This window comes from Eptesicus fuscus, chromosome 20 (genome assembly GCF_027574615.1).
Source record: "Eptesicus fuscus isolate TK198812 chromosome 20, DD_ASM_mEF_20220401, whole genome shotgun sequence".
Classification (NCBI taxonomy): Eukaryota; Metazoa; Chordata; class Mammalia; order Chiroptera; family Vespertilionidae; genus Eptesicus; species Eptesicus fuscus.
This window is the reverse complement of record NC_072492.1, coordinates 28867445-28877446: the sequence shown is the minus strand read 5'-3', so window position 1 is coordinate 28877446 and position 10002 is coordinate 28867445. Positions and strand designations below refer to the sequence as shown.

The 10002-nt window shown below is 44.3% G+C and overlaps 1 protein-coding gene across 7 annotated transcripts in view; it reads left to right on the top strand.

The window, feature by feature from the left end:
• Window positions 1-699: 699 nt before the first annotated feature.
• The window catches only part of GGNBP2 (gametogenetin binding protein 2), a 28526-nt gene continuing 19223 nt past the window's right edge, over window positions 700-10002 (top strand). For 2 of the 7 annotated variants that reach the window (XM_028157542.2, XM_028157540.2), the window contains exons 1-2: window positions 702-860; window positions 1350-1539. In XM_028157542.2, the coding sequence (XP_028013343.1) occupies window positions 1447-1539 (93 nt within the window). In that variant the 5' untranslated portion in view covers window positions 702-860; window positions 1350-1446. Of the gene's footprint in view, window positions 861-1349; window positions 1540-10002 lie in introns of all 7 variants that reach the window. The other 5 variants (XM_008149507.3, XM_008149506.3, XM_028157545.2 and 2 more) reach the window with 4 other exon arrangements.

Sequence of the window (10002 nt, the reverse complement as noted above, 5' to 3'; positions counted from 1 at the left end):
TTGCCCAAGGGGACCGGTGTCCTGTCTGCGTCCCTGAGTTAATATTAACCCAACCCTGTTAGTTCCTCTGGCCCGAACTCAAGCCACTCTCACAGGGGCGTCTATTTGCCTCTTAAGTGGAACAACGACAACAAAAAACTCAGCGCTTAAGAACCGGCGGCTGCTCGGCGGGATCTCAGCGCAGTCTTTGGGGAGCAGTGAGGCGGCTGGCTCCTGGTTAATCGGGGTGTCTGGGAAAGCCCAGCCCAGCGTGTGTGTCTCTCAGCCCGCAGACGCTCGTCTCTCCTGCCCTTATTCCCGCCTTTCGGGTTTCGGAAGCCTCGGCTCCTCCCCACGTACCCAGGTCCTCGGGCCCCGAGTCAGCTCCGCTCGGCTCCCTCCGCCCGTCGGTCCTCGGGAGAGCGGCTCCCAGCCGGCGCGGCAGGGGCCAGAGGCTGAGGCCCACTCACTCACCCCTGGCAGTCCTGTTGCAGATTTATTTGAGTAGCTAGACGAGGGGGGAGGGCGCCGGCCACCGGCTCCAGACTGCCTGAGGGGCACCCCAACCCCGCCACTAGGGTTTTGAAATTGCAGAGCCGGCAGCGCCGGGGTGTCCAGTCTCGCGAGAGGAGGAGGAGCCCCGCCCGGCGTTCTCCGCCCCTCCTGGCCCCACCCTCCTCCAGTCCCCCGCCCTCCCTCCCCCACTCCCCGTGGCGCGAGCGGCGGATACCGGAGGGGAAACGGCATTCGGCGCCGCACTCCCCGCCCAGGCTGGTCCTGACGCGGGCCTCGTCAGCCGGTAACGGGGAGCAAAGGTGGGGGTCAGGGAGGCGACCACGGAAACGGTGAAGGTCAGAGCCCAGAGGCCTCTTCCGAGAACGGTGAGGAAAGGGTCTGAACCTTCCTCCTCGGACTCCGCAGAGCCGAGGCGGGGTCTACCCCTCCCAGGGGCGGGGTCGCACTGGGCAACTGCAGCCCAGGGGACTGGCTGGGCGGGGCGCGCCCAGAAAGGGGGAGAACGGGGTCAGCTATGGGCTCCCCGGAGGCGGGGAGCGGGCATGGGGTGATGGTCCTGGAGCCGGGGCCCCGGTGACGGGCCGGGGAGGCCCCGAGGCCGCGGAGTCCCTTCCGCCTCTCCTTTGGACCCTGACTGGAGGCCGGCCGCGGTGGGGGGGGGGCTGGGAGGGCCCGCGGCGCGAGGGGGCGGGTCCCGTCCGCGCTCGGCGCTGATTGGATGAGCGTGTGTGGAATCGGGTGATGGGAAACGCAGCTTGACTCTCCAGTCCCCTCCGGCTTTTCTCCCTGCCCCCCCGTGGCGAATGTGCTGCGCGGCGGCGGGTGCTGAAGCTCGCGGCATTTGGCTGTTGCAGGCAGGAGCTGGGAGGAGGCGGCGGCGGCGGCAGCAGGAGCAGCAGCGGCGGCAGCTGGGAGGAGGTGGTGACGGTGGCAACGGCAGCGTCAGGGACGATGGCGCGACTGGTGGCTGTGTGCAGGGACGGGGAAGAGGAGTTCCCCTTCGAGAGGAGGCAGATTCCCCTCTACATAGACGACACCCTCACGGTGAGCGGGCCGGGTCGGGCTCTCCGCTCTCTGGCAGCTGTTTCCCTCCTCCCCCTCCCCCAGGCCGAGCGCTGCGCACTGGAGAAAGAGTGTGTTGCAACTCCTAGGCGAGGCCTTTTCTCCGGCAGGCCTCACCAACTAGCCTTTGCAGTGGGTCCCCCGGTAACCTCTGCAGGCCCCTAGCGCTCTGTACCCACTTTGAGCCCCTTTCCCCAGGCTTTCCTTCCTTTTTGAACCGTTTTCCTCTACCCTATCTCTTTCGGAGACGCTGCGTTTGCCAAAGCACGCGCCTCGGAGAGGCGTTGAAGGATCTTGGGCGTTTAGGGCCTATGCCTTACAGAAAACCACCTACCCTCGGGGAGGCTCAATTATCTGGAAATGTCACAGCCACACGGGTACCTCTATATTGTCCATCTTAATACTACAGCTCTCACTGCATAAGTATAATTACTGAGGACACAGTGACAGGCTCTTGCACAGTAAAAATCCCACTTAAGTGATCTGATTTCGATGTACATAGTATTGTATTGTCTTCTACATTAAAACTCTTAGTAATGATTTTACTGCTAGGCCATGACTCTTCAAATGGGCTTTTTGGCATTAGTCTTTGGTGTGCTTTTTTTAAGGAAGCAAAATTATCGAAGGTGTAAAAGCCCAATAAAAAACTGATTGTTCATCTTGAATGTCAAAACCTAGTTCTGGGTAGTTTTCTTTTTTAGATTTGGTGGTAGTACAGTATTACAGACCCTCTGCCCTGTGTTGCTGTATTTCCTTTAAAAGGAAATGGCAGAAATTTGAATTGAACCTGAACAGGAAATGAGTGCAGTTGCTTGCCACTATTTCCTAAGAAATGAAATGAATCTATTCACAATATCTTCTGAAATCTATTTTGGTTATGCTGAAGCCTATTTGCCTATTTTTATAAGGTGTAACTAGTCTCTTCATTTTCTCCTTGGGCTTTATTTTTTCTTCAAAGTCAGTTGATCTGTTTTGTTCCTGAATTTTTTTTTTAATGTTTATTTTTTTCCAAATTTTATATAAAGTGCAAGTCATTGTAGAGATGCCACTCTATGCCTTTCTGTTGGCCAGTCTCAATTAAGACTTGAATGAGCTGCAGTATTTTAAAAAGGATTAGAAGAGCTATTGAATGACTTAATTTGTTAGAACTTAAAAAAAAATTAAATGTATTGGGATGACATTGGTTAATAGGATCATATAGGTTTCAAGTTGTTAGAACTTTTTAAAGGAAAGCATCTATAATTACCTGAGATAAATTTTGTTTTCTTGGGAAAAGGTAGAATGATTTGGCCTGCTATGATTTAAATAGAACTTGTGTTGATGCATTAGAAAATACTTGAATGCCTTGGTTATGATTTTTTGCACTTTTTGCATTAAAAGGATATTGGACTTGTATTATAAGCAGTTTAAAAAATTAGCACCCTGATTATATTAAAGGGTGCATATCTCAATTTGAAAACATCTACTAAGAGTTCATTTGTCAATAATTTTCTTCTTTACGCCCCCTCCAACACTTTTCTGGAGCACATAGTTTAGTATCAACCTTTTATGTTTATCCCAGAATGCCTTTGAAGTTTAAAAAATATCCTTTGGGTTTGGACATAGATTACTATTGAGTGTATAATATCATAGTGTAGAGGAAATCAATGTAAATTTGAGTATTTACAGAAAAAGGAGAGAGACTGATTTCTCTCCTTATGACTACATAACCACTGTTAATGCAGCATTGATATATCTGATATATAGCACATTAAAATAGACAACTTTGGGAGTGTTTTTATACTCTCTGTACAGTGGTACTAATTTCCATAGAAAACCCTTGCACTATGATGTATTATTGTACTTATTTCTCCAGAGAAGTTGTATTCGACTGAACCTGAATTTTGCTTTTATTGCATTGTGAGCTTCTGACCAAGGCAACTACAACTTAGGTTTACTTAATTTAAATATCTCAAAATAGCATTTTATTTAGGAAAAGGTGCAATTTTTCTTTGTTTTGGAAGGGTTTTTATCACTAGGGAATAAGTGGGACTATTGATTGCTTTTGTCTTGAACTTCTGCACAGACATTGAATGCCGGTTAGTGAAAATTCTTGTCAACGCATTATATTTAGGGAAACAAATTTCTTTCAGAACTATTCTACCAATACTACTTAAAGCAAACACCTGTTGGGGAAGGGGGAAGGTAGAGCAGAGGTTGATGCTCTGCACACTGGTCCATTGATAGTTTGACAGCAGTGTATCCCTGAAGTTAACATTTGGTTTGGTATTTGTTTCTAGGATCCATAGGTAAGGCAGGAGAAAACATTGTGTTATTTCATTTCTAGTAGTTTTAGAATCTTGTTAGCACCTAGATGTTAAATCCAGGTACAGTCAGTTACAAATGTAAAATCATTTTAACAGATGCTGCAATCTCTAGCCTTAGTTAAACTGGCTATTTTAAATTGTATTTGTAAAATGAAACTAGGTTTGTATGTGAGGAAGTAGCCTCCTCTTTTATGTGATACTAGAGTCCCGATCCATGAAATTTGTGCAAGAGTAGGCCTTCCTTTCCTCGAGTTGCCGGCACCCAGGACCTGGCCTTCCCTCGCAGAGGGAGGCCCCACCCACCCGCTGCAGCCCGCAGGTCAGTGGTCTGGGCCTCCCTCTGTGGGGTGATCATGGGGTGCTGGCTGGGCCCCCAACCAATCGCATTGTACCCGCCTTGGCTGGCCTTGTGCCAGTGGGTATCATAGCATCGTTCCACTGTTCGGCCGATTTGCATATTGCGCTTTTATTATGCACTAGTGGCCCAGTGCACAAAATTCGTGCACAGGGGGCAGGGGTGTGGTCCCTCAGCCCGGCTTACACCCTCTCCAATCTGGGACCCATTGGGGGATGACTGGCTACCACAGGGATTGGGCCTAAACCGGCAGCTGGACATCACTCTCACAATCCGGGACCGCTGGCTTCTAACCCCTCACCTGCCTGCCTGTCTGCCAATCCCTAACCACTCTGCCTGCTGACCTGCTTGCCCCCAACTGCATGCCCCCCCCCCCCCCCCCCGCCTTCTCACCCTCAACTTCCCCCCCTTGCTGGCCTGATTGCCCCCAGCTGTCCCTCCCCTCCCCCCGCCAGTTTGCTCTCCCCCAACTGCCCCACCCCCCACTGGCCTGCTCGCCCCCACTGCCCAGCCTGCTCGCCCGCAAGTGCTTCCCCTGCTGGCCTGATCGCCCCCAACTGCCCTTCCCTCCTTGCCTGGTCGCCCCTAACCGCCTCTGCCTCGGCCCCACCACCATGGCTTTGTTCAGAAGGATGTCCGGAAGGTCTCTCGGAAGGTCTCCAGGTCTGATTAGCATATTACCCTTTTATTAGTATAGATGTTGTATCCACATATAAAAGACTCAAGTGGAAGCTCAGCCAGTGTTGCCTAGTGATTGAGCATCGATCCATGTACCAGGAGGTCATTGTTCAATTCTGGTTCGGGGCACATGCCTGGGTTTCAGGCATGTTTCTATCCCTCGCCCCCTCTCCCTTCCTCTCTGAAATCAGTAAAACACACACACATATATTAAAAGATTTGTGGGTTTGAAAACTTGAGTACTGTGCTGATGTAGGTGTATTTATTTGGGAAAATCCCAAGTAAGTAAGCTGTTGGAATATTTGGGAAAGTGGCATGCTATGTGGCCAAAATGCTGTTCAGTGTTACTAGAATTATAAAATAGCAGATGGATAGAAGATAGATATTATTTTATAGCAATCTTTGAAAAATTACAACTCTAAGTGAGTAGTTCTTTTAAAAATGAATAGAGTGGAAATATATACTTTTTACATGATAATCTTGAAAAATAACCACAAAACAAATTATTTTTAAGGATATAGCAACATTTGATGTAATTCCAATTATAGACACACAGAGATATGAGATGTTTTCTGAACATTTCACATCTTGCTGTTTTTCAGATAGACACACATAGAGATACAGAGTTGAGCTGTAGTCTCAACATTTTATATCTTGCTTTTTTTCACTAAATGTAATATTGAGAACATTTTCTCGTTATTCTTAAACAACTTTAATGGCCATGTAATACTTTGTTGTGAGATTCCATAATTTAATCATTCTTTTTTTTTTTTTTTAATATATTTTATTGATTTTTTTACAGAGAGGAAGAGAGAGGGATAGAGAGTCAGAAACATCGATGAGAGAGAAACATCGACCAGCCGCCTCCTGCACACCCCCTACTGGGGATGTGCCCGCAACCAAGGCACATGCCCTTGACCGGAATCGAACCCGGGACCTTTGAGTCCGCAGGCCGACGCTCTATCCACTGACCCAAACCGGTTTCGGCTTTAATCATTCTTTATTGGACATAGAGATGGTTCTAGTTTTTGCTGTAACTAATACTATAAGAATATAAATAATGCATAAACCTTTGCATTAAATTTGTTCTCTCAGGCTTTTAAAAGTACAATTATTGGATCAAAGGATAAGGACCTTTTATAAAGTTATTGATACATACTATCATGTTGCTACAGCATTTCTGGAACGAGGTTTACCCTCCTAATTCAAACCAATCTAAGTGGATTAGAAACTCTGATAAGGGTTTTTAATAGGACTTTAAAAGATAATAAATGTTAGGCACTTGGAAATTAGGTGTTTAGCATTTGTTAAAAGTTTATTAATGTTTTCTTTCAACTCTTAATTAAATAATTTTACTAAATATTATTAAAGGTAATGTTACAAATAGTTGTGAGGATGAAATAAAAAAAACTGAGGTGACAATGATTTTTATTTTATTTTTTTAAACCTCACTGAAGACATGCTTAGAGAGAGGAAGGTGGGGTGGGGAGACAGAGAGAGAGAAACATTAATGTGAGAGGAACATCAATCAGTTGCATCTGTATGTTTCCCATCTGGATATCAAACCCACAACCCAAATATGTGCCAGGAATGAAACTGACAACCTTTCAGTGCATGGGATGACACTCAACCAACTGAGCCACTCTGGCTGGGCAACAATGATCTTCTATATATATAATCTATATATATAAAAGGCTGATATGCAAAATGTCCCCTTGGGAGTTGGACTGGTACCAGGACTTCATTAGCTCCCTATGACATGCGCTGACCACTAGGGGGCGGCGTGGAACTAAGGCTGGCAGCTGGGGAGAGAGGAAGGAATGAAGGAGGGAAGGAGGGAGAGGAAGGGAGGGAGGGAGGGAGGAAGGAAGGAAGGAAGGGAGGTAGGCAGGCAGGCCCGCCTAGGGACCCTACCCATGTGCACCGGTCCTCTAGTTTTTAATAAATACAAACAATATTGTTGATGAGAATTTATGAGAATGCTCTAAAAACCAGATTTGTGGTCAGGTGGAAACCAGGACAGATACTTAAGAGTGAAAGTGCGTAATGGATTCAATAAACTTTATAAAGCAATAATTTCAGGACCATGACTTGTTCTATTTTTGGCTAGGCAGGGATAGGCAGCCTCATGGTGAAGCAAAACACTAATGATTCCTCTTTGAAACCATGCTTAAAATACTTTGCATGACTGTCTTCCTTTAGGTAAGCTAGCATCTGAAGATTAAGTGAATCTGAAGTGGTTTTAAAGAATGGGGGGGAAATAGTGCATCTATCCTCTTTGTCCCTTTCCCCCCTTTTTTTTATCATCTCTCAATGTTAAGCATATAGTGATTGGCTAGAAAACTGCAAGGTAAAATATCCATTCTCTTAAATGTTTGTAAAGCAAGGACAGGGTATGTATTGTGAATGCAGAGTAAGTACAAGAGAAAATTTAGTAATATACATGCCAATGAAACCTAGAAAATACATGGTAATCAGGTCTATTTGCCCTGCCTGAAGTTTCTCAGTTGGTTGAGCATTGTTCGGTGCACTGAAAGGTTGCCAGTTCAATTCCTGGTCAGGGCACTTTGAATATATCTTAAATTGATAGCTTTGATCTTAAAATAGTGTAGGTAATTTCCTTTTTTTATTCCTCCCTCCCTCCTTCCTTCCCTTCCCCCTTTTCCCCTCCCTCCACTTCCCTTCCTCCCTCTCTCTTTTTGGTTAATACTCACCTGAGGATATTTTTCTTCTTTTTAAAAAAATTTTAATATAATTTTTTTATTGTTTAAAGTTTTACATAATGTCTCCTTTTTCCCCGATTGACCCCCCAACCCCCAGCCATTCCCACCCCGGGCAAGCCCCCATCGCCCCAGTGTCTGTCCATTGGTTATACTAATACGCATGCATACAAGTCCTTTGGTTGCTCTCTACCCCCGCCCCCCACCTCCCCCTGCCATTTGTCTCTGGATCTATTTTTGTTCATCAAATTATGTTCATCATTATATCCCACATATGAATGAGATCATGTGATACTTATCTTTCTCCAGCTGGCTTATTTTGCTTAGCATAATACTCTCCAGTTCCATTCATGCTGTTGCAAATGGTAAAGTTCCTTTTTTATAGCGGCATAGTATTCCATTGTGTAGATGTACCACAGTTTTTTAATTCACTCATCTGCTAATGGGCACTTAGGTTGTTTCCAAATCTTAGCTGTTGTAAATTGTACAGCTATGAACATAGGGGTGCATATATCCTTTCTGATTGGTGTTTCTGGTTTCTTGGGATATAGCCCTAGGATATTTTTCCATTGAATTTTAGAAAGAGTGGAAGGGAGAGGGAGAGACAGAGAAACATCGATGTGACACACCGATTGGTTGCCTCATGCACACAACCCGAGCAGGGCTGGGGAACCTGAAACCGAGGTACATGCCCTGACCGGAATTGAACCCAGGACCTTCAGTCCACGGGCTGACGCTCTACCCATTGAGCCAAACTGGCTAGGACTGTAGGTAATTTTTTAAAAATATTTTTGTATGGTAGCAATTATTATGTGGTGAAATGGTATACATTTGTATCAAGCAAAGAGAAAATACAAACCAAGGTGTTAGTTGCTTAAATGGTAGATTTGGAGTGATTGGCAGTGTTTGGTTAAGTGGCTTTAAAAGTTTATCTTATACTTCTTTTGTGATTTGACAGTTAAATTTATTTGTGTTTTGCCCAACTAGTGTGGTTCAGTGGTTCTGCATTGACCTATGAACCAGGAGGTCATGGTTTGATTCCCAGTCAGGGCACATACCTGGGTTGCAGGCTTGATCCCCAGTGTGGGGCGTTCAGGAGGTAGCTGATCAATGATTCTCATCATTGATGTTTAACTCACTCTCCTATCCCTTCCTCTCTGAGATCAACAAAAATATATTTAAAAAGAAAAAAAGTCTTACATACTGTTTACACTTGTTTTAGTTGTTCAGTTCTTAGTTTATTGTTAGAACAAGCATCTTTTAAGGCTCTCATTTCTAATATGGGGGGAAAAGAATGGTTACCTCCATTAAAGAAGCAGGTCTTTGTGTTGCTGGTTGAAGGGAGGAATCTTTTTAAGATCACATTCAAGTGGGTGGGGTTTTTTAGTGTTTTGTTTTTGCCTCAAATGGGTCTCTTTTAAACCTGACTTCACTCTTTGGGTGTGTAGGAGTTTGTGCCCTTGTCATCTGGAAATAGAAGTTTGTTCTAGCACAGTATGTTTAATACCTTTTACAATGTTTTAATTAAGATATAAATGTGTTACTTTATTTCATTGTCTTGAAGGCAAACTTTTTTCCATATTTTTAACGTCTCTGAAATTGGGTTGCTTCTTTCATTTGGTGATATCCTAGTTATAATAGCTCCTAACTGCGGTACTTCTTAATATCAGTGCTATTACAGATCATTGAAATGTGTTAATTACTAATTCCCCATTATTTGATATCCTGAAATATCCTTAAACTTTTTTATATTTCTATTTCTCTGGTAATGAATTTTGGTAATTGAATAAATACCTGAGTGTATCCTTTTTGTTCATAATTAGAGCAAACATTTACTATGTGCCAAGTACTGATCTGAGTCCTTCTCATTCATATGTAATATATGTATCATATATATGATCATTTCATTATGAGATTTACTGAATTCCATAGTTAAGAGGAATAACTAAAAATGTCAAGGTATTTAATGTAAAATATAAGGTTAAATGCTGTCATAGGCCACAGCAACAAACACTTTAAGATATAATTTAATCCTCACAACTCATCTATGTGAAAGATATTAAAATTTATCGTGTAATCTCATTTTACAAATGAGGAAGCTGAAAATCAGACAGGTTAAGTAACTTGCCCAGAGTTATGACATAGATTGTAAGCAACAGAACTGGGGTTTGAACTCATATCCGCCTGACTTCAGTGTTTTTGTGCCTTATGGTTTTAACTCTTTCTGGCTTTAGAAACTTGTATAACTTGGATTTTTAAAAACAAACAAACAAAAAACACCTTTTTTTGGCAGAGGGCAGGATGAAAGGTGGGGGAATCTGGCTTGTGTGTGGGGGGGTGTCTATTTCTGTCCTAAGAGTTTGTAAAATAGTCTGTAAAGTGTTCA